Below are 24356 nucleotides of genomic sequence, written 5' to 3' on the forward strand. Positions count from 1 at the left end.
TCTATAACCTCCTGTCTGGCGGTACCTTGGGACGCTGGGTACTGTTGGCGCCACTGGTATATAGTGGGTGCATCAAATGATTTTCAGAACTGTGTTTTAAAAATAAAATGTTTGGAAACTGTAGTGGAATTAAAAATATAATTATTACTGTTTCTGGTATTTATCTGATGTCTTGGTTTTTTTGGGGATTACGAACAAGGGTTTTGTGAAAAGGTTTTAAAAGGGGAACTTTTCCAACTGAGAGAATTGTAAGGGTTTTGAGAGAAATTATTATTTCCAATTAATTATTATTCTGTGATATTATATTGTGTAGTAGATAGGGTCACTCACTGAGATGATTAGCATCTCACACTCTTAAATTTCGTTCCCCTAGGTCCAGGTTGGAGACGTTGATTGTCCGAGGCGAGCCCAACGTCTCAGTTCGTGCCGAAGGTCCAAGAAGTATTTCTTCCCTTTTTTTTCCTCTCTATCTTGTATTACTTCTTTATCTGTCATTTTATAAATTCCATATTTGTTGTATAATGCTTTGTATACTGTATTGGACGTGTAGTTGTTCTTTATGCACTGGGTTGCTGCTGTTGTTTTATACTGAAGTGCTGAAATTTGTGGAAATAATTTGTAGTCTGTGGGAGGAATAAGGGGATGTTGTTAGAAGTGTGTTTTCAGTGCAGGTAATTTGTGGTAAGTAAATCCCTTAGGGGAGGCTCTGCCGGATTTTTCGTTGGAGGGTTCGATAGGGTTTCCCTGGGATCAGGGCTGTCTAGGGTTCCGGGGAAGGAATTCTGGACGGGTCCTGACACATGTCTCTAGCAACTGCCATTCCTGAAATTCAAATAGCCCAAAAAAAATTACCTATCAGCCCAAAATTGAGGGGGAAAAAAATAATAATAAATAAATAAATAAAAAATAAAAGAGTAAATGTAAAGTATAGCACAGTTGATTGGGTCACGTAGACCAGCTGAAATACTAATAGAAATATGACCAGATCCAAAAGCATCATGTGCACTCTCATCCCTCTTACGGAAGCCAGCAAGCCCAACAGTTTGTCTGATAGTTTGCATTCTTGACCTCCTTCCGGTTAAAATCTTGTGTCGGTATGCCTGCAAATTAATCCCCAATTTTTCAATAATTAAGCAAAATGAACTGAGAATTTGGTGAAGACAACTTTGGTGGTCCATGTCACACGGTTGTTAATTTTGTTTTAAGTTGAATAGAAAATATTATTTTGGTCGACTATGTTTGAAGCCCAAATTTTTAATTTGAACCCCAAAAGTGATTTACATGCGCAAAAAGCTAAAAAGAAATATATATAAAAAGAAGTATATTATTTTTAATCAATTCCTTAATGTTTCTTACTTGATTTTGTGTACACTGGGCAGGCACAATGGGCTCAAGATTCTACAACAAAGAAAAGCAGCAAAATAGAATTGGGAACAGTCAAGATAAATGGAGGAATAATAAATTTGTAAAACGACAATTTGGTCCATTATGTTCAATAAGATGAGCTTATGTTTTGTAATCCTTGTTTTTTAAAATTATGAATACCAGGTACCTATTTTGACAAAATTAATGAAACCAACTTTACTGATTTCAATGAATTGTTCAAAGAACATGCTACAGTACCCTCTCCTGCATCTTATAGGTGCATATGGAGATGATTGTAGGAATCATATAGATAAGTGTTGGGGTTAAAATGTGTTGCGAGCGTTGCATGAGCACCTTTGCATCTTTAAACTTCACATGTTCATCTGGACTTGGACCAGTTCTGGATGAATAGCTCTCACACCAAGATTGGATGCCATGATTGTTGATGAAAGTGAGCCTAGTCATTGCTCTCTAAAAGTATGATTCTTTATTATACATTTAATCACAAGCCCAAGAAAAACACAGGCCTGCCATGAGAACAAAAATCATGGAAACAATTTTCAAAGAAGGAAAATTAGTATTAGATAAAGATAAACATAATTAAGACCCACATTCATAACTCCACAAAGAAAGCAAAGAAAATGGGGAAAATGGTTTGAATGGGGGAGGAAAGCAAGCTTTGCAATGTAGTTTTATAGATGATATTTTCCTTGTATGGTTTATTTTAAGAAGAAACCAAGGCTTAGATAGAGCCAAGTCTTCCTAAGGTTTGTTAGGAAATGGCGTTGTATGGCACACAATTACAGCTGAAGTCAAAATTATAAAAATGAGAAATTTGCGTGTAAAATACTCAAATAAAAATACACACAAAATAATTGACAATTGTAGAAGGACTTTATTATAGCAAAAGAATATAATAATTTCTCTGTAAAATAAAGAGAGCACAATTGACAATACATTCTCTCTTATAATAGAAGGAAACACACTCTCTCTATAAAAGAAAGATAGTGAAACCTTTTCTCCTAATACTCGCCTGTTCTCTCTAATACTCGCCTTTTCTCCTTCTCTATTTCTCACAGAGGAAATATACGAATATTTAAGAGAAACCTTTTCTTCATTATCTCTCTAATATTCTCCTACTCTCTCTAATATTTAGGAAAGACAATTTCTAACTCTCTCTCTCTAATATTCTCCTTCTCTCTCTCTGTTTCTCATGTTTCTCACACCAAGAATAGATTCGGCTTCTACATGAGAATGAATTGAGCCCTTCTTCAAAATGGGATGATTTTCAAAGTGAGGAGATGTGCATATTTATAGATGCATATGGGTAGTAGAGTTCAAATTGAAATTGAATTCTCCTTAGAAGGAGTTCAACTTGAATTTGAATTCTCTTTCGGTGGAATTCAAACTGAAATTAAATTCTCCTAAAGTGGTAGATTTCAAATTGAATTTGTCCTCTATCTTGCTATCTTTCTACTTCTGTCAACAAAAGTGGCTTTACCGCCACATATCTCCCACTTAAAGTCACTTTTGCTTTAGCCCTTCTATCCTTTCTACTTGCCATTTCATTCTCATGCTACTCATGTTTCTGCTAGGCCAATGGAGAATCTAAAGTCTGATCCTTCATAACATAATGCAACATTTGAGGTACCCTTCACATATTTTAGGATCCTCTTCACAACATTCCAATGCTTTCTCTACCAGGATTCGCCGTGTACCGACTAACCGCTCCAACTGCTTGTACAATGTCTGGTTTTTTGCATACCATAGTAAACATTAAGTTACCCACTGCTCATGCATATGGTACTCGAGACATTTCCATCCTCTCTTTTTTATTGCTAGGGTGAATACTTGAGGATAACTTGAAATTAATAGGAAGAAGGATAAGAATTGGCTTACAATTTTGCATGTTGAAATGCTGCAAAATTTTCTTCAAGTAATTCTTCTCAAAAAGCCAAATCTTTCTATTATTTCTGTCTCGATAAATTCGCATCCCTAGAATCTTTTTTGTTGGTCCCAAGTCCTTCATTCAAACTCCCTAGCCAACTGTGCCTTCAAATCTTTAAGACGATCTTTGTTTGGGTCTGCTATCAACATGTCGTCAACATACAATAGCAAAATAATGAAATCATCATCACCAAATCCCTTGTAGTAAACACAAGGATCTGAACTAAGTCTATTGTATCCAAGGCTCATGATGAAGGAATCAAATCTCTTATACCAACATTTCGACGCTTATTTGAGATCATATAGAGATTTGTTCAACCTACTGCAAACCAAGTTCTCCTTTTCTTTTTCTTCAAAAACCTCCTAGTTGGAGCATGTAAATCTCTTCTTCATGTTTTTCATGAAGACATGCAATTTTTACATCTCTGCTGATTATTACCTTGTGGGCAGTGGGATCCCACAGGCGATACCCCTTAACTCCATCAGCATGCCCTAAGAACATCCAGCTTTGATGTTTCTTGAGTGTTGTATATAACAAAAACAGGACTTTCAAATATATGTAAGCACGAATAATCAGCTGGCTTACCAGTCCACATCTCCATCTGTATTTTCAGAACAATTGCGGTTGATGGTGTCCGTTAGATCACATAGCAGGCGGTCTTAACTGCTTCTACCCAAAATGACTTGGTCATCCCTGCCGTTCTCAACATCACTCTTGTCTGTTCCAACAAGATTCTATTCATCTGCTCTGTTACTCCATTTTACTGTGGAGTGTACGCCACAACTGCCTGTTGATACCTTCTTATTAACAGAGGCTATCAAATTCTTCACCAATATATTCACCTCCATTGTCCATTCTCAAACACTTGATCTTCTTTTCAGATTCAAGTTTCAACCGTGCTTTGAATATTTTGAAAACTGGAAATACATCCGCTTTCCTTTTGACTGGATACACCCAACATCTCCTGAAGTAATCAATACAAGATACAAAATATCTTGCACCTCCTAGGGACAGAATTGGTGATTGCCAAACATCGGAGTAGATCAACTCTAAGATAGCTTTGCTTCTAGCATTAGAACTGCTAAACTTTAATCGGTGCTGCTTACTAATAACACAATGCTCACAAAATGGTAATGAAAACTTTTTGAGCCTTGAAAGAAGCTTTTGTTCAGTAAGAATCTTCAAACCTCATTCCGACGTATGGCCAAGGTTATGGTGCCACATCATCGTTGATTCTTTTGTAGAGCTTGCCGACGCTATAGATGCTTCTCCTTCTTGTTGTGTTTCTCCTTTAAACATGTACAGATTTACAGCTATCTTTTCTGCTTTCATCACCATAAGCGCGCCTTTAATTATATTCATGATCCCATCTTAAATATGGGTTTTGCACCCACTATTATCTAATTGTTCCAAAGACAATAGATTTTTCTTTAGGAGTGTCCCATATTTCTTTTGCCCTCTTTTTTTCTGCACGTTTAACAAAACTTCATTGGCTAGTGCTAGGTGCAGATTAGCAATAGCATTGTCATCCATCTCGTTCCACTTGCCGTCGTCAACGATCTCCGCGGGCCTTTCTTCAATTGCCACCAAGCAGTTATCTTTTCTTAAAGCTGCTTTCATTCTCATTTACCACAATGGAAAATTATTCCCATTGAATTTTTTTTTTTTTTTTGGCACTTCACCGCCATTGTTGCAGATACCTACGAACCAGGCTCTGATACCACTGTTAGGAAATTGTGTTGTATGGCACACAATTACAGCTGAAGTCGAAATTATAAAAATGAAAAATTTGCATGTAAAATACTCAGATAAAAATACACACAAAATAATTGGCAATTGTAGAAGGATTTCATTATAGCAAAAGAATATAAATAATAATTTCTCTCTAAAATTTGACAATACCTTATCTCTTATAATAGGAGAAAACATACTCTCTCTACAAAGGAAAGATACACATATTTAGGAAAGACTCTTTTTCTCTCTCTAATACTCTCATTTTCTCCCTCTCTGTTTCTCATAAAGGAAAGACATGAATATTTAGGAGAAACCTTTTCTTCATTATCTCTCTAATATTCTCCTACTCTCTCTTTGCTTCTCATGCCAATAAATGTAATACAAAGGAAAGACACAAATATTTAGAAAAGACCATTTCTAACTCTCTCTCTCTCTAATATTCTCGTTCTCTCTCTCTCTGTTTCTCACACTAAGAATAGATTTGGCTTCTACATGAGAATGAATAAAGCCCTTATTCAAAATGGGATGATTTTCAAAGTGAGGAGATGTGCATATTTATAGATGCATATGGGTAGTAGAGTTCAAATTGAAATTGGATTCTCCTTAGGTGGAGTTCAACTTGAATTTGAATTATCTTTCAGTGGAATTCAAATTGAAATTGAATTCTCCTAAGGTGGTAGAGTTCAAATTGAATTTGTCCTCTATCTTGCTACCTTTCTACTTTAATAAACAAAAGTGGCTTTACCGCCACAAGGTTAAAATTCAGGAGTACAAATTTTAACTCACACTTGACTCAATAAGCTTATCTCTCTACTTTTTATGCTTTTCCTCTCTAAGGTGGCTGAGATGCGGAGGTTATCTAATAAATATGGCTAGAATAAGGGAGAGGAATAAGGAGAAGAAGATTAAGTAGAAGATTTCAAAAGTCCTCAAATGAAGGAGGAGTCCCCTTGACGTAGGATTCAAACTCTTTTTTAATCTCACTTTTTATCCATCATGTTGCTTGTTACACTTTAATACAAAAGAAGTAAACAGTTTGAAAAAGTGCATTTGTTCCTTAAATGGCATCTAGAGTTAATAAGCTAAGGATTTGAATTTAGTCCCAAATTATGTAAGATCATCTCCGGAGATATCCTGGACTCTTTTGATTTTATAGAAGGACCAGAAAATCCTTTCTTTTACATTTCCTTTTGGTGACAGATGGAAAAGGACTTCTTGGGAAAATGTGTGTGTGAGAGAGAGAGAGAGAGAGAGAGAGAGAGAGAGAGAGAGAGGGAGGAGGTATTGGTTAAAGAAGATGTGATAGTTTTCTTGCAAAAGACAACTTCTTTCCAAGTACATACTTTTTCTGTGCAAAGGAAAAGCATATTTTTTCTTCTACAAGGATTATCTCATTTTCCCATTCACTTATATGGATATATATATATATATATATATATATATATATATATATATATATATATATACATATACAGGATAATTTTATGGTCAAAATCATCTGTATGCAGATAAAAAAAAAAAAGAAGATGGTTCTTAGAGAAGCTATTGTCTTTTTCCTATCTATGTAAGAGAAAAGATGTCTTTTCTCTTGATCCGCATATGGACGGTCCTGATCATAGAAGGATCCTCTATATATATATTTACATAATTCAAATTCTAAATATAAATACATATATATATTTATATATATATATATATATATATATATATATATATATATATTCCATATATAAAATATATAAAACGAAAGGTCAAAATACATACATACATACATATATATGTATGTACACATGGTGAATGAGTGAGCAAAATAAATGGTTCTTTGAATTGGTTAAGGAGTTTTGAAATAGACAAATGAGCTCTTCTGTTTAAGTCAAAAAAGGTGAGCTAGAAAGAAATATAAATGGCATTGCTGCTTAGAAAATTTTGATTTATCTAAGATTATAGATTAAAATATTACTTATTAATTTAATATAAATTATTTTTTTATTATTATGTTAAGAACCCTCAAGTGGATTATCTTTTTATTAAATCATCTAAATTAAATCCACATTGTATAGTTTATGCCGGCTAATTAATCTCCAACCAAAAATCCCAATAATATCTTTGAATTATCCTTTGTATAAAAATAAAGTTATTTAACTAAAATATGTATTTTAGATTCAATGGATCCAACAGGTTATTTATATTAAATTGGATATCAACAATAAACAATACTATTGGCAATAAGCAATACAAAAATGATGCGTAATAGAAAAACTCTCATTATTTTTGTTTTTCTCTCATTAAAATCCTGAATTTTTAAAAAATAATTAATAAAACTTATATATATAAAGGTTTGAAAGCAATATGGTTATAGGCTGCAGACACTAACATCCTAAAATTTCATTATCATGTTAGATTTTCTTTTATCCAAACAATCACTTAAATGGGTTCTACTACTTACAAGCTAATTTGAAGATCTACAACTATTATTACTAGTCACAGTCCTGACCAACGGATTACTTTGTTTCTAAAGGATAAATCTAACAATAATCACTTTGATAAGACATTTGTATGTTTAATGAGCTGTTCCTTTGTCTGACAAAGCTATAGATACTGTATGTTCTTCATAATAAATAAATATAGATCCATTCTAAATATAAATCGATATGGTTAAAAAAAAAAAAAATTGCTTGTTCAAAGTATTATGATTCTTCGAGCTCTGAAATCAACAATGCTTAGCAGACAAATTTGAAAATTATATACATATTTTGTGATCATCTAGAAATTTTCATTTGAGACAAAAGAAATACAAATGTGTAATATATATATATATATATATATATATTAAATACTTTTTGGCAATTCAGAAAGAATTATAAATTTTAAGTTTTGGGAAGGAGAGGACGATTCTCTTCACTTTGACTTAACAGGGCGGCAAAGTAGGCAAAATTGTTAATTTGGCAAAAATTGCTACTTTACCTTAAGTTTATTTGGCAACATTGCTAATCTCTTTTTTTTTTTTTTTCTTTTTTGAATAATTTATATGTAAAAACTTGTTTAATAGTAAAAAAATATATTATAATACTGATAAGAAACTTCCTAGATTTGACAATGTATAATGTTGATCTTATTATTCATATTTACAAGTTTTCATTTAAATGCAATCTGTTAAAACTTTGTTTTAAAATATTTAAATGCAAACTCATTTATCAAAATTTTCTTATAAACCATAACACGACTAATTACAAAATTTATTTAAAAATATAAAATATTATAACAAAATAATTTAAATAGAAATAATCAAAATACAAAATCATACTTAATCAATGATTAGTAACAAAAAATAATTATATTTGCAAAATTAAATATTAAATAGATGAATTAAAATATAACATAATAGGACAGAGTAGTATTATCAAATAATAAATATTTGATAAATATAATATATATTTAAAAAGTGCCCTTTATAACATATTAATCCCGTTAACTAATGTGTTATGAACCCATACTATTAAGGAACACAAAAATTGATAATATCGTGTAAATTTCTATTATGTTATCATTGTGTCATATAGAATTTTTCTAAATTTCCTTTAGTTCACCTTCCCCCACACCCCCCAAACCAAAACCCAACACCCCCCCCCCCGGGGGGCGCCAAAAAAAAAAAAAAGAAAAAAAAAACTCTAATAACAAAATTTTGATAATATTTATTGAATTAGCTCTAAAATTTCAAAATACATATATATGGTATGTCATAATCATAAATTCAGGTGTAGAATTTAGCAATTGTTGATGGAGAGATTTGACCTGCGCGTCTAAGAAGTTAATTATAGTAGGCATTGCTGCTGGCATTGCACTTACAGTATAATTAATGATCCTTCTAGAAAGTCGCAAAAACAAAAATAAATAATTAAGTGGAAATTTATTATACAGAAATGTCATCTACGTTATTTATAATAATTATGAGAATAGTATTTTTAAATCAATTTAACTTATAATATATATGTAGTGGACTACTTAATTAGGACAAAAAAAATACATATATATAAAAATATTTGGTGAAGGATAAGGATATTCTCAAACAACAGTTGACGGATTTTTAATTGTAAAGAAAGATGATAAAACAAGGATTCATAACTCTAGGCTTAAAACAAGATATCTACTAGGGCTACTTTTCAAATGGGAATTAAAAAAATACACACTTCACCATTTAAAACAATATCAGGAATAAGAAAGATTAAAAAAAAAAAAAAAAAAACTCAATAACAGTGTAAACGATTGACATCTAATATATAATATGATGCCTAGATTGACCCGGCCTTTGCGTAATCTAGTTTGTAAAAGTCATGTGAGGTGGAGGAGATTAGCTTATAGTTCGTGTACCTTTCACATTCATAGCATCTTAAATTTGAAATATATATATATATATATATATATATTTTAAATTAGTATATGTTATATGTTATAATGATAAAAAAAAATTAAATCACATCTTTTTCTTAGATTGGAATCTAAATTGAAGTGGTCAAAAAAATAATCTAAGTGTAAGGTACGAAGGAGAAAAAAGAAAAAAATTCCTCCCCCCCTTTGGAACTTTGTATCAGGCAGTTAGTGAAATTTCGTCATCAATGACTGTATTATGGGATGAACTTATTTAATGTGATTTTTTTGGGTAAATAATGTGAAAATTCGTTGATCATATTAAATTATTAATTTATGGAGGACTACCAAACAAAAAAGAAAAATTTTTGTAAAGCACCTTCGTTTCTATAAATTATCATAAGAGCCTTCCCTTCAGTTTGAAGATATCACAGAGAAAACTCATCAAAAAAATAAAAAAAAGAAATATCATAGAGATCGAGATATCGAGAATGGCAGCAGCTTTGCTACTGTTTCTGCTATCATATATTTTGCATCCTCAATTGGAGGTTCTTGCATTGGCTACTTCATCTGATCTTGGTACATAACCCACTTAGTTCTTTTTTTTTTTAATACGCTGAATCAATTCTATTTGTAAATCATTTAATGTTGGTTTGTAATTTGCTTTGACAAAATAGATTATTAAGATATAATGGTGTCTTAAACTTTTGGCACCATGACCACTAAAAATATTTCCTTTGATCTAAAAGGAATTATATTGACATGGAACTAAAAATTAGTATAAAGAAAAAAAGAACAAAAATAAAAACTTGTATTTTTTATGGTGTATTTCTGTTTGCATATTTTTATTTAAAAAAATTACTAAAAACATGTTTGTTTGTTTTTTTTTAATCAGTTATAAACACTGAATATTAATGTTTTTTATGCATTTGGTTTTGTTAGATAAAAACGATCATTTACAAGTTGTGTACCTGTCACAATGATTAATTTCGTCTTCGAATAATGTATGTATTTCTTTTGTGTCCCTTTAAGTGGAAAATGCAAATGAAATAATTAAAGCAACATAACCAAACTATACTTTTATAGTCTCCAACCATATACTACATACTTTTTTGGCTTTTTAAGAACAGTCCACTACTATGTATATGAAACAGAACAGCATTTCTAGATTTTCTATCTAATTAGATGCAAACTTTATTCAAATTTTCACACTTCTCTTCACGTTTTACAGATTTTAGTTACATGAAATCTGTACACAATGCAACTGATCTACCGTTAGAAGACGTATATGACTACATAATAGTGGGAGGAGGCACAGCGGGGTGTCCGTTGGCTGCAACTTTATCAGAAAAATATTCTGTTCTTGTCCTTGAAAGGGGCAGTACCCCTGCTGCATATCCACAGGTGTTGGCCTCGAACAGCATGTTAAATAATCTCTTGCAGGAAGACAACGGAAAGACACCTGCTCAGAGGTTCGTTTCCGAAGAGGGAGTTAAAGTTGTAAGAGGCAGAATCCTGGGTGGTACCAGCATGATCAATGGGGGATTCTTCTCCAGAGCCGATGACCAATTCTATAATGAATCAGGAGTTGACTGGGACAAGGATATGGTCGAGAAGGCATATCAGTGGGTGGAAGACACTATTGTGTTCAGCTACAATTTGTCTACTTTTCAATCTATTCTAAGAAAAGGTTTGCTTCAAGCAGGTGTTGGTCCTGACAATGGATTCACTCTGCAACATTTGGTTGGAACCAAAACTTCCGGTTCAACCTTCGATGATCAGGGAAGGAGACATGGAGCTGTGCAGCTTCTCAACAAAGGAGTCTTGAAGAATCTGCGAGTTGCAGTTGAGGCCTATGTGGAAAAAATCATCTTCAGCTCTTCCAATAATGCATCACGTGAGTACTACTACAACATTATTATTTGATGAACTCTGTGTCTCTCTCTGTTTTCATCTGTTTTAATATTAACAAACTCAATAAACACAGGTTTGTCGGCAACTGGAGTCATATATAAGGATTCGAAAGGGAGGACTCATCGGGCATTTGTAAAAGATAAAGGAGAGGTGATATTGAGTGCAGGGGCAATTGGGAGCCCTCAACTTCTTCTTCTTAGTGGAGTTGGTCCAGTTCCTCATCTTTCTTCTCTGCATATTCCTGTTGTTTACTCAAATCCTGATGTGGGAAATTTTATCGCCGACAATCCTCGTAATGGCATCAACATTGTAGCCCCATATGCATTGGACGGGTCAAATCCACAAGTTGTAGGAGTTGTAGGAGGTGCAGGTGACTTCAATGTTATAGAGGGATTTTCCTACATTTCGCCATTTTCATTTCCTCAACCTTTCGGCATGTTTCCAAACTCCACTTCTCCTTTACAATTGAGCGTGGCAGCCATTGTTCATAAGATCTCGGGACCTCAGTCGACGGGTTCCCTCCGGTTGTTGTCATCAGCAGAAGTGAAAGTTAGTCCGGCTGTCCGGTTCAACTACTTTTCTGAACCGGTGGACCTTGCCCGTTGTGTTAGAGGAATGAGGAAGATTGGTGATATGCTGAAGACAGACTCCTTTGAAGAACTCAAGTTTGAAAAACTGGAAGGTGCAGAAGGTTTCACGTTTTTAGGACCATCTTTGCCGAAGAACCAGTCAGATGATGCATCGATAGAGACGTTTTGTCGAAGCACGGTGACAACCTTTTGGCATTACCATGGTGGTTGCTTGCTGGGAAAGGTGTTGGATGGTGATTACAGGGTGAAGGGGACAAATTCACTTCGTGTGGTTGATGGATCCACATTCAAAGCCTCACCAGGGACCAATCCTCAGGCCACACTTATGATGATAGGCCGGTTAGTTTAATTTCTTTAGTCAGAAAACTAATATTGGTGAAATTAATATTAATCTGGCAAATTACTTATAACCAACTGCCTAAATATTTTTCTTACTTAGTTGTGTGTATTTTGGGCAGGTATATTGGGCTCAAGATTCTGCAGGAAAGAAGAGCAGCAAAATAGATATATAAATTATCGTGGTCAGCAATAACAAATTTGTAAAACCACCATTTCCATGTGTGATTAGTATGTTCAATAAGTCATGGTGGTAGTTAAGCTTATGTGTTATAATACTTTCTTGTATCTACATCTAATATACATATATATATAAGGCTAGGGTGTGCTCTGTTTCACTTGCTTCAAGCTCCATTTTCATCATATCAAAAATTTTTATCAGCATGTTTTATTAGATACAGTTTTTGATCAGTTCTTTTCGAAACTTTTTTGATCATTCTTAATTCTTTATCTAATTATCTTCTTGATTAATGATCCCTAATAGTATCTGTTTTTTGGCTTCACATAATGACGTCATGGTCAAGATGTAATGCAACAAAAATTAGAGGATTAAAACGATAATAAAAGAAAATTATCCAGTTGAAATTGAATGAAAACTTATAACCAGTTAGCTAAACCATATATAGATTTTTAAAAAATGTTTGATAAAGTCATATTTGATGTGTTTTAATTCATATATAGTTCATACTTTTATGGTTGAAAAATAAGTTTGACTTCAAATCCTTCACGCAGTGTCTAAATCGATGTTGGAGCCTCTCCATCTATATTTATTTATTTGTCAGATACATGTGAGAGACAATCTTTGCCAGATATATGGAAAGTAGGGGAGAATCTTACTACTGCAGTTATAATAAAAATATTTTTGACTTTTGATTTCAGTGACTCTTTAGTATAAGAAGATTTGAAATATAATTTTTGAAATTTATCCATACGTATTAAAACCATTTTGTATTTTGTGTTTATTAATTTATTTACTTTTGATAACATTGAAGAATAAGCCATAAACATAGGATAAACTACCAACTATATTATTTATTTTCTAAATCTAAGAACTAAAAATATTAATGATGATTATGTTTAATTTTAGGTAAGTAAAAGAATCCAATGGTTCAAGTTTGCTCATAACATATGGCATCAAATCATTTATGTAACTTTAAATGGTAGAAATGTATAGTTAATTTTAAAATTATTCTTCAATGATAATGTATAAAATGATGATTATTAATTAACTATATATATTTTATTAAATTTTCTTCTTTTTTTTTTAAAATGGCTCTTTAAAAAAAAATTTTACTTTTGATGAAATTTAACAATGTTTTACAAAACCTGTAAAATTAAAGGGTTACCTTAAGGAAATTTTACTTTTAAAGAAACTTAACAATAACTGATACAATCTTCAGAATTAGAGGTCAGCTTGACATTGTTTTTTTTTTTTTTCTTTTTTATGACACATCAATTTGATAAATTGTTTAAACAAATCTATTTAAGATTTTTTTTTTAATGGACATAATGTTTTTTGAAATGGCAATAAAAATCTAGTAATAGACAAAATAATTAGAAATATCCTAAATTGAAATTTATAATACAAAAATATTATCTATACTATTTATAGCGAATATGACTAACAGTGTTTTTTTTTTTATATACGCTATCCTGTTCGCCTCTGACTAATAATGTTGAATAGGATATTTAGAGCTATTTAATATATAATAATGATTATGATTAAGTAGTCCACCACTAAAATCAATTAAGAATTTAAAAAAAAAAATATATATATATATATATATATATATATAGTAATATCTGGCGAAGGGTAAGGGATATTCTCACACGCGACAGTTGATGGCATTATTGCCACGGAATTATTTTAACTCCTCCACTGTAATTTGCTGCACAATTCCTGTTTTGCCTTTTCAAGCTCTTTCGTGTTTTTTATGAATATTTTCTGAGGGGCTGTGGACAGAGATTTGGACCTCATCTCTCTTTCTGTCTGCTCTGTGAAAAAGGGATCCAAACATAATTATTTATTTATTTATTTATTTTGTTGAGTACAATCAAAACATAGGTTTTTTTTTTTTTTTTTTCCTTTGTAAATGTAAAACAAAGTAGAGTAATATTGGAATAGAGTTATTAAAACTAATCCAAATATATTTGTATTCTGATACACGTAGACTTGCAGAAAGTTATGGGATACAATGCATTAAGGATGATTGTGGAGGCACTTTCTTATATGAAACCCAATTTTTGTAAACTATTAATTCTTGATATTCCTAATTTGCACTGCCAAGAAAAAACTTGTCAGTTGCAGCAGTTTTTATTTCACTGAAGGAGGTAATGGATAATGAGAAGTCTTGCTTTCTCTCGAGCCAAACTGCTTCTAGATATAATGAGGAGAAAGCTCAAGCTGTTCAACCGGTTCAACCTTCATGCTTTATGATAATATGAAATGGTTTTTGTTTTTTACTCGGAGGTCAGAGCTGAGATCAGTGACTCAAATGGCTTTTTATTTTTTTATTGTTATTCAATTAAGTGATTATGATAATATGAAAAAGGAATAAATTTTTAGGTTTCGAAAAGTAAGGGCAAAAGAGGAATTTTATCAGATTTCCTGTGGAAGAGCAAAAACTTCCTGTGGCTCTGACACTAGCCTTTCATAACTCTGGACTTTTATTTCCTAAAACTTTCTTAACTCTAGACTTAGAAAGAAGAAATCTACTAGGATAATTTTTATTTACCGAAAAAAAATACTAGGGCTAGTTTTCAAATGAGAATAAAAAATAAAAAATACACGCTACACCATTTAAAACAATATAGAAAGAATGAAAAAAAAAAATTCCCAGTAACAGTTCAAACGATTGACATCAAATGTATAATATGATGCCCTGGATTGGGCCGGCCAATTGCTTATTCTTATTTGTAGAGTCTTTAAAAAAAAAACAAAAAAAAACAAAAAAAGTGCTCAATCAAGTGAGGTAGGTCCTTCACATTTTACATCATTGTAAGTCGCTCTCGTTCCATTTTAGAATAGAAATTATTCTAATGATAAACAATAAAAAGAAAGTTTAAATCATATCTCTTGCTTAGATTGAAATCTAAATTTGAGAGATCAAAAAATTAATCTAAGTGAAAGTTACTAGGGGAAAAAATAAAAAATAATTAAATAAAAAATCCCGTCTTTGGAACTTTGTGTCAGACAATTAGTGATATTTCGTCATTAATGATTGTATTTTGGGATCAACTTATTTAGTGTGAATTTTTTTTTTTTTTTTTTTGGTAAATAATGTGAAAATTCGTTGAACATATTAAGTTACGAAGGACTGCAAAACAAAAAACAAAAAACAAAAAATTTTGAAAAGCACCTTCGTTTGTATAAATTATCATAAGCACCTTCCATATGGCTTGAAGATACCATAAAGAGAATTCATAAAAAAAATAAAATAAAAATATCATAGAGAAACATCGACAATGGCAGAAGCTTTGCTACTGTTTCTGCTTTCATATATTTTGCAGCTTCAATTGGAGGTTCTTGGATTGGCCACTTCGTCTAATCATGGTACATAACCCCATTAATACTAATAATTATGATTATTATTGTATATATATATATATATTATATAAATGCATTTAGTTTCTTTAGATTCAAAAGATCAATTTCATGTTGTGGTGTGCATATTTCACAATGTTTAATTTCGTCTTCTGAATCTTCTCGTCTCCCTTTAAATCGTAATAGATAAAAAGTGGAAAATGCAAATCAAATAATTAAACCAACAGAACGAAACTCCATATTCTCCAACTCTAAGCTGCTATAGGTCAAATATCAAGTTTTGTTCGAAATTTTCACTCATTCTCTACATGTTTTGCAGATTTTAGTTACATGAAATCTGTATATAATGCAACTGATCTACCATTAGAAGACGTATACGACTATATAATAGTAGGAGGAGGCACAGCAGGTTGTCCATTAGTTGCAACTTTATCAAGAAAATACTCTGTTCTCGTCGTTGAAAGAGGAAGTGCCCCTGTTTCATACCCACAGGTCCTGAGTGCAGGAGGCTCAGGAGCTAATCTCTTGCAGGAAGACGACGGAAAAACCCCTGCTCAGAGGTTCGTTTCAGAAGATGGAGTCCCAAATGTAAGAGGAAGGATCCTGGGTGGTAGCAGCATGATCAATGGGGGATTTTTCTCCAGAGCTCATGACCAATTCTACAATCAATCAGGCATTGACTGGGAAATGGATGTGGTCGAGAAAGCATATAAGTGGGTTGAAGACTCTATTGTGTTCCGCTCCAATTTGTCTTCTTTTCAATCTATTTTTAGAAAAGCTTTGCTTCAAGCTGGAGTTGGTCCTGACAATGGATTCACTCTGCAACATTTGGTGGGAACCAAATCTTCCGGTTCAACCTTCGATGAACTGGGAAGGAGACATGGAGCCGTGGAGCTCCTCAACAGAGGAGTACTCAAGAATCTGAGAGTTGCGGTTGAGGCCTATGTGGAAAAAATCATCTTCAGCTCTTCCAATAATGCATCACGTAAGTAGTTAGTACAACATTATTTGACGTGTGTCTCTCTCTGTTTTTCCATTAACAAACTCAAACACACAGGTTTATCCGCAACTGGAGTCGTATATACTGATTCGAAAGGGAGGACTCATCGGGCATATATAAGAGATAAAGGAGAGGTGATATTGAGTGCAGGAGCAATTGGGAGCCCTCAACTTCTTCTTCTCAGTGGAATTGGATCGGTTGATCATCTTTTTTCTCTTCGTATTCCGATAGTTCACACAAATCCTCATGTGGGAAATTTCATGGCCGACAATCCTCGTAATGGCATCGACGTTGTATCCCCATCTGCATTAGACCCTTCAATTGGACAGGTTGTAGGAATTACAAGTGACTTCAATTACATACAGGCCGTCTCTGCCAATTTGCCATTTTCATTCCCTCAACCATTCGGCCTGTTTCCCAACTCCACTTCTCCTCTACAATTGAGTGTGGCAACCATTGTTGAGAAGTTCTCGGGACCTAAGTCGACCGGTTCCCTCCGGTTGTTGTCATCAGCCGAAGTCAAAGTTAGTCCCGCTGTCCGGTTCAACTACTTTTCTGAAGCGGTGGACCTTGGACGTTGTGTTAAAGGAATGAGGAAGATTGGTGATTTGCTGAAGACGGAGTCCCTGGAAAAACTTAAGTTTGAAGATTTGGAGGGTGCAGAAGGTTTCCAGTTTTTAGGACCATCTTTGCCAAAGAACCAGTCTGATGATGCATCAATGGAGACATTTTGTCGAAGCACAGTGACATCCTACTGGCATTACCATGGTGGATGCTTGGTGGGAAAGGTTGTTGATGGTGATTATCGGGTAAAGGGGACAAATTCACTTCGCGTCGTAGATGGATCCACATTCAATGCCTCACCAGGGACCAATCCTCAGGCCACCCTTATGATGATAGGCCGGTTAGTTTATTCATTTATTTATTTATTTTTATTTAGCAATCTTGTATTATTTCAACCTTACAAATTAATTGTACTTTGGGCAGGTACACTGGGCTTAAGATTCTGCAGGAAAGAAGAGCACCAAAGTAGACAGATAGAACATTGTGATCATCATGTTTTTCATTTAGCCTCAGAAAAATCAGAAAAAGTCAAAAGAAATCGAGGAAAAATAAATTCACAATTGCAAAATGGCCATTTCTTTTTGTGTGTGAAGGGCCTTTCTTTTTGTCTTTGTATAATCTAAATTATAATTTCAGAACTTTTCTTAGACAATTTACTTCTGTTCTGATAATATTAATGAAACCATCTTTACTTATTACAATTTATTATGATACAATTTTTCCTTCTTAAAAGAACATATTACAATGCTAGATCTATTCCTATATTTCCACTTACACAAAATTAAATGGATATAAATTTGCTGTTAATATCCTATAGTACATATGGAGATGATCACTCTACTTAGACATTTGTGCGTCTAAGGAGATTTTAGGTTGACGAAGTGAAGGCTGTCCCTTTGTCTGCCAATGAGTGACAAAGCAGTAGATGCTATATGCTTAGAAGTTAGCCCTGCAGCTTCAATTTGGTCTTTCTGAGATCCATGCTGGATGTATCTATCTGGAAGCATAAGAGCCCTCCACTGCACCACCACAAACAATTCAAATCTCAGCATTCATCTTTCCAATAGTCTAATAAAACTTTTTTTCTTTATGTTAATCAAAGATCATAAGAATGTTACCTTTAGATTGCCATCAAGCAATCCATTCAAACCCAAGAAGTGAGAAACATGAGAGCTGAATCCTCCAATAGACCCTTCTTCAACTGTGATGAGGACATCATGTTCTTGAGCTAGTTGTCTGATCAAATTTCCATCAAGAGGCTTGCAGAATCGGGCATCAGCCACGGTGGTTGAGACATTTAGGACTTGTAGAAGCTCTGCTGCTTCTAGACAGCTTTGAACCACTGTTCCATAACCTAGAATAGCTATCCTACTTCCCTCTCTTAGCACTCTTCCCTTGCCAACCTGTATTATAAGTTTTGAGTTAGTAAAATGCTAAAAACTAAGTCTCAAAAATGTGAAGATACGGAGCAAAATTCCCACATAGAAGAGATTATGTATAAGTACCTCCAATGGTGTCCCTTTGTTGTTTGCTGGGAGAATAGAGCCAATGCCATTTCCTCTGGGGTATCTGAAGCAACTAGGCCGGTCATCGATGGCTGCAGCTGTGGCCACCATGTGCATAAGCTCGCTCTCACAAGAAGGGGCCATAACGACCATGTTTGGTAAGCAAGCCATGAAAGTTGTGTCAAAGGCTCCACAGTGGGTTGGACCATCTGCGCCTACAAGTCCAGCCCTATCGATTGCAAATCTCACTGGTAGCTTTTGAAGGTCTACATCATGAGCCACCTGCAAAACCACCATGCCAACAAATTAATTTCAAGTTACCAGAAACCGTAGTACCAAGAGAAGATAGAATAACATGGACAGAGAATGAAGTCCCAAAGAAGAGCAGGTAATTATATATATACCTGATCATATCCTCTCTGCAGAAAAGAAGAGTAAATAGCACAAAAAGGCTTTAAGCCCTCAGCAGCTAGGCCCGCAGCAAAGGTTACAGCATGCTGCTCTGCTATTCCAACGTCGAAACATCTTTCCGGAAATTGTTTCTGGAATAAATTGAGTCCAGTGCCACCTCCCATTGCAGCATGAATTGCCACGATTTTATCATCAGTCTCTGCCTCTGCAATTAAGGACTCTGCAAAGTACTGGGTATATGAACGAGTAGACGACTTCGCCTTCAATTGCTTCCCCGATGTGGGTTCGAATTTCACCACGCCTAATTATGAAAAATAAATTTAAAAAAAAAAAAAAAAACGTTTAGCAAACAATCCAGATTTGAAAATTGTGGTTAAAAGAATAATTTTATAGTTTCTAAAGAATGATATGTACCATGCATCTTATCAGAAGCAACTTCAGCTGGAGCATAGCCTTTTCCTTTCTCTGTGACGATATGGATGAGAACAGGCCCTGGTGCTGGCATTTCCTTAACCTTGTTCAAAATATCAACAAGATCTTCGACGTTATGGCCATCAACTGGACCAATATAGTACAGTCCAAGTTCTTCAAACAAGGAAGCCCCTGAACCACCCGACATTCCTCTAATGTAGGAGTCAACTTTTGAAGCAATTTCATGCGTTTGTCCTCCAAATTGCTTGGAAATACCCTGCTGATGAATCCAAAGAAATCAGCATGGTTTAGAAGACATCAAGCATAGATCTTTCAACTTTTAGCTGTTGAAAAAGAAAAATAACAAAGACATGGACCTTGACGGATGATCAACTTCTCTTATTATTGCATTTTCATTTGGATCTATAAAAGTTCATTATACTTGGCAACTTTTATTAATTTGTTATGACAACCCTTGTTGATTAAGATGGTTAAAATTTTACCTTTGCTGCTTCGCGTAGTTGACGAAACTTTCTACTGGAATGCAGCTTTGTTAAGGCTTTGCTTAAAGCTCCAACAGGAAGAGCAGGACCATCAACAGTGGCAGTTGGGAGAGAGACTTGTTTGTTATCATTTAAAATGATGATAAGGTTACTGTCAAGGTAACCAGCATTGTTCATGGCTTCATATGCTTGCCCTGCTGTCATTGCCCCATCACCTATCACAGCAACTACATGGTTGTTCTCCCCTTTCAAGTCTCTAGCAACTGCCATTCCTGAAATTCAAATAGCCCAAAAAAAATTACCTATCAGCCCAAAATTGAATCTCCTATACAAAATGTAGCTCTACATGTTAGGAAAAAATAAAAAAATAAAAAAAAGAGTAAATAAAAAGTATGGCATAGTTGATTGGGTTACCTATACCAGCTGAAATACTAGTAGAACTATGACCAGTTCCAAAAGCATCATGTGCACTCTCATCCCTCTTAGGGAAGCCTGCAAGCCCAAAAGTTTGTCTAATAGTTTGCATTCTTGACCTCCTTCCAGTTAAAATCTTGTGTGGGTAGGCCTGCAAATTAATCCCCATTTTCAATAATTAAGCAAAGTGAGCTGAGAATTTTAAACCCGGTAAAAACAACTTTGGTGGTCCCTATGTTGTTAATTTTGTATTAAGTTGAATAGAAATTATTCCTATTTTGGTCCACTATGTTTGAGACCCAAATTTTTAATTTGAACACCAAAAGTGATTTACATGTGTAAAGAGCTAAAAAGATATATATATTATTTTATTTCCACGTTTCAATAATAAAGAGTAGTAAATATGTTGATTAATTAAAGATTTCATTATCTTTAACGCGTTTCAATTTTTTTATTTTTTTTAATTTGTGATGCATTTGACAAGTGTCAATTTTTAACTAACAAAACTGGCTGAGATTGAAAAAGATATAGAGAGAGTAGATACCTGGTGACCAACATCCCAAATGATTTTATCTTCAGGAGTGTTGAAAACATGGTGAAGCGCAACTGTTAGCTCAGCTACGCCTAAGCTTGAACTCAGGTGACCACCTGTCTTGGAAACTGTGTAAACAATCTCTTCTCTCAGTTCATCGGCCAACATCCCAAGTTCCTGAAATTAATATAACAAAATTCCTCTATAACAAAACCATCATTTAAGTTTATCAAGTTTTCTTTCTTTAATAAGTTTTTTTTTTTTTTTTTTTTAATTTCTCTCAGCAATCAAACAGATTTTATTGTTCATTATTATTTTTGTTATTATTATTATTATTTGTATCATTATTATGATTATTGTTATTTTGTACCTCAACTGAGAGATTCTTCATGTGCATAGGGTAGTTGATGGTGTCCAAAATGGGAGTGGAAGGCTTTGCTCCTGAGAAATTGAGGAGCTTATTGAACCCACCACGCTGATTTGTTTGCTGCCCTCCCTTCACCACAGTGGTTTTCTCAACATTTGCATTATTTTCCAGAGAAGAAGTCACACCAGAGAACTGAAAACCAACCCACAAAAAAGAAACAAAAACAAAAAACAGCACGTGAAAAACGTCTTCAACACCACATAAAACATAAACTTTCATAGATTTTCAAACCAAAACTGAAGCACTTCGTGAAAATTATAAAAATAAAAAATAAATAAATAAATAAATCTACCTTTTGCTGGTGGTTGTAAGCAGGGAGAAACTTAGAGGTGGTTAAATTTGGAAGACCAGAAAAAGAATGGCCATCTTGAGAATGGAGTGGTGGAATAAAACTGGTTCTAAGAACAGAAGCCATTGATACTATATCCAAGAATCAGAAATCCAACAGTGAAAAAGAGATATCAGAAAGTAGCTAGTGGGACTTTGAAGCTTGAAAATGGTAGCAGAGGCAGAAGAGTAGCTGTCTCTACTATAGAGAAGTTGGGGGATTGATTGTACGCCAAATAGAGGAGCAGATTGAAGAGAGCATGAGAACCCATGTGGGTTTTTATAGACAAATTTAGGCCCCACACACTGCTTAAGTGGGGTCCCCGGTCCTACTTTGGAGGTAGGAAAATGTCCTATTTTTTGCGTGATGCATATATGGTCATGGTTCCCAGCTCCTTCTTACTGACATCATTTTTGGACTATTCTTAATTTTCTTTCTTTTATTTCTTATTATTCTATTATTTTATTTTTCTCTTCCTAACTTTTGGTCAGAATACTCGGTCTTTCGTTTTCAAGCATATTCAATGTGAAAATCTTCTTATTTTATAATTATTATTTTTTTATACTCATTTTTATAGGCAGACAATGTGAACCTACTAAAATGTGTCAAAATTTTAATAATTTATTTCATTAGTAAATTTGACTACACGGTTGTCATTTATTTATTTTTTATATATTAGAATTATGGTAACTTGTTTACACACACCCAAACATTGATTGGAAGACGTAATAATAATTTTATCATTAAATTGTATATTGACACATAAAACTTAAAATGCGTAATAATAATTTCGTTATTAAATTGTTTTAATATACAATTGTATTATTTATATTAAATCTACGCACACAGTTCATTTCATTGGTACATATAGTTTTCATTCCATACCTCTAACATGAGTAAATTAGATAATGATATGGATGCAAAGCCTCTGTACCCAAAAGTTTGTACCATATTATTTATGAAAAATCAAAGCTAAAAAAGTGATTGCTTCCGCTCCATTCTCTTCTACTGTCTACTGTCCATTGCTTTCCTTTCATTAATGTTTTCTCTGGGGGCTGTCTCCATAGTCTATGATTGGCTTTTAAAATAATTTGGATTCATATTTGGAAAAACTGCTACACTGGAAGGTTTTATGTTTTTCAAGATTGGCCTAGCCGAACTTTTTGAGATAAAATTTCAAAATCGCCTTTTTTATTTGCTTTACAAATTCAACATTTTAGTTACTCGGAAGAGGAAAAGATTACAACAGAGTTGACGATCCACTCCAGCATATATAAAATCCAACAATACTTTAGTTGATGAAGATTAAAACAGAAGTTCACATAAACGGAAGCTTTTTAATTTTACTTTTCATAAATGATGTGGTACTATTTGATTAATGGGACAGGCAAAAGGATAAACTTTTAAAGAAACAGAATATTGGTTCATGATGATATATATATATATATATATATATTTTTTTTTATTGAATAACAATTGATTTTTTTATTATTGTTATTATTTTTTTTTTTGGGTAAATGATTGAATAACAATTAATTATGTTTTGAAATGTATGGTGAAGATAATGATGTAAAGGTGAGGTTCTATTTTTGTACGTACCATAATTTTACCAATGCTTACATTTTTGTTGGGTATTTTCTACGGCTGTCAATTCGTTGTCAAAAAAGGACTGTTTGTCAAATTCAATACTGTTCGATACGTTTATCTATCTAGGCTTAATAATGAACACATATCGGGTTTCGTATAGAGGACCCATGGATCTGTTTAGTATGTAGAATAGGATTTTTATTTGAAAATTTTGGACTGTTATACCTGGACACTTTATATTTTTAAAAAATTTTCTGACAATTTACATTTTATATTTTCAAATTATTTGTACTGTTGGTCCATTAATAAAATTCAAAGAGAATTAGTCACATGGACATCATGTGATGCATTTCGAAAGGCAAATGAAGTAATTTTACATGCTTTCAGTTTCAGATCCCACTCATTCTCTTTTCTTTTTTTTCTCTCTCTCTAAAATCAGAAATAAAAAATAAAAGTAAAAATAAAAAATAAAAATCTAATCAAGGGCTTGATAGACGTGGCACATGGTCAAAGCGACGACCGGGAAGAAGAATTAGGTGGCAGTCCCGTGGATCTGCTTTTGGGCATGGCCTTTTCGGCAATGGATAAGGCACGGAAGTGTGCTCCGTTTTACCCATTTCCTCGCTTTGCAATTCTTTTTTTTTTTTTTTTTTTTAATAAAAAAAAAAGTGCAAATAATTAGAGTGAAAAAATGATTGATCACAAGTCTAGTGAGCATGGAACACTAAATGCCATGTAGTATTCATGGCTTATCGGAAAAAACCATGCCCAAAGCAATCGAAGAAGCCCTATGCAAAGCAAAATTTGGCCAAAAACTATTCTATTAGAATTTGCAAAGAGAGTAATAATTCCTCTTGCGTTACGACCTTTACTATAAA

The 24356-nt window shown here is 33.4% G+C and overlaps 4 protein-coding genes across 9 annotated transcripts; 2 read left to right on the top strand and 2 right to left on the bottom strand.

The window, feature by feature from the left end:
• Positions 1–255: 255 nt before the first annotated feature.
• Positions 256–6381, bottom strand: LOC112491224 (uncharacterized). 5 transcript variants are annotated; one of them, XR_007243032.2, is made up of 5 exons: positions 2323–5586; positions 1720–1892; positions 1357–1398; positions 935–1100; positions 256–822 (listed from the first exon to the last, which is right to left on the bottom strand). XR_007243032.2 is itself a non-coding variant. In XM_025072405.3 (5 exons), the coding sequence occupies exons 2-5, from the start codon at positions 1828–1830 to the stop codon at positions 761–763; spliced, it is 333 nt and encodes a 110-aa protein (XP_024928173.1). In that variant the 5' UTR covers positions 1831–1892; positions 2323–5586; the 3' UTR covers positions 256–760. The 5 variants fall into 5 exon arrangements, 1 of the variants encoding a protein (XP_024928173.1); XM_025072405.3 differs by having other exon boundaries at positions 983–1100; XR_007243033.2 differs by lacking the exon at positions 1357–1398 and having other exon boundaries at positions 983–1100.
• A 2586-nt stretch (positions 6382–8967) lies between these two features.
• On the top strand, positions 8968–12600 carry LOC107410921 ((R)-mandelonitrile lyase 1). The gene is made up of 5 exons (XM_048481383.1): positions 8968–8978; positions 9789–9991; positions 10644–11309; positions 11400–12255; positions 12375–12600. Exons 1-5 carry the CDS (start codon positions 8968–8970, stop codon positions 12418–12420), a joined length of 1782 nt encoding a protein of 593 aa, XP_048337340.1. The 3' UTR covers positions 12421–12600.
• Positions 12601–15562: 2962 nt separating this feature from the next.
• On the top strand, positions 15563–18076 carry LOC107411003 ((R)-mandelonitrile lyase 1). The gene is made up of 4 exons (XM_016018544.4): positions 15563–15805; positions 16116–16781; positions 16854–17700; positions 17784–18076. The coding sequence occupies exons 1-4, from the start codon at positions 15718–15720 to the stop codon at positions 17827–17829; spliced, it is 1647 nt and encodes a 548-aa protein (XP_015874030.3). The 5' UTR covers positions 15563–15717; the 3' UTR covers positions 17830–18076.
• LOC107413508 (probable 1-deoxy-D-xylulose-5-phosphate synthase 2, chloroplastic) lies at positions 18000–22138 on the bottom strand. Of its 2 annotated transcripts, none has more exons than XM_016021581.4 (10): positions 21856–22138; positions 21507–21695; positions 21149–21313; positions 20605–20755; positions 20191–20462; positions 19691–19964; positions 19270–19577; positions 18866–19147; positions 18479–18763; positions 18000–18379 (listed from the first exon to the last, which is right to left on the bottom strand). In XM_016021581.4, the coding sequence occupies exons 1-10, from the start codon at positions 21976–21978 to the stop codon at positions 18218–18220; spliced, it is 2211 nt and encodes a 736-aa protein (XP_015877067.3). In that variant the 5' UTR covers positions 21979–22138; the 3' UTR covers positions 18000–18217. The 2 variants fall into 2 exon arrangements, with proteins under 2 accessions (XP_015877067.3, XP_015876995.3); XM_016021509.4 differs by having other exon boundaries at positions 19691–19967.
• Between the last annotated feature and the right edge of the window lie 2218 nt (positions 22139–24356).

Source organism: Ziziphus jujuba, chromosome 1 (genome assembly GCF_031755915.1).
Source record: "Ziziphus jujuba cultivar Dongzao chromosome 1, ASM3175591v1".
In the NCBI taxonomy this organism is placed as follows: Eukaryota; Viridiplantae; Streptophyta; class Magnoliopsida; order Rosales; family Rhamnaceae; genus Ziziphus; species Ziziphus jujuba.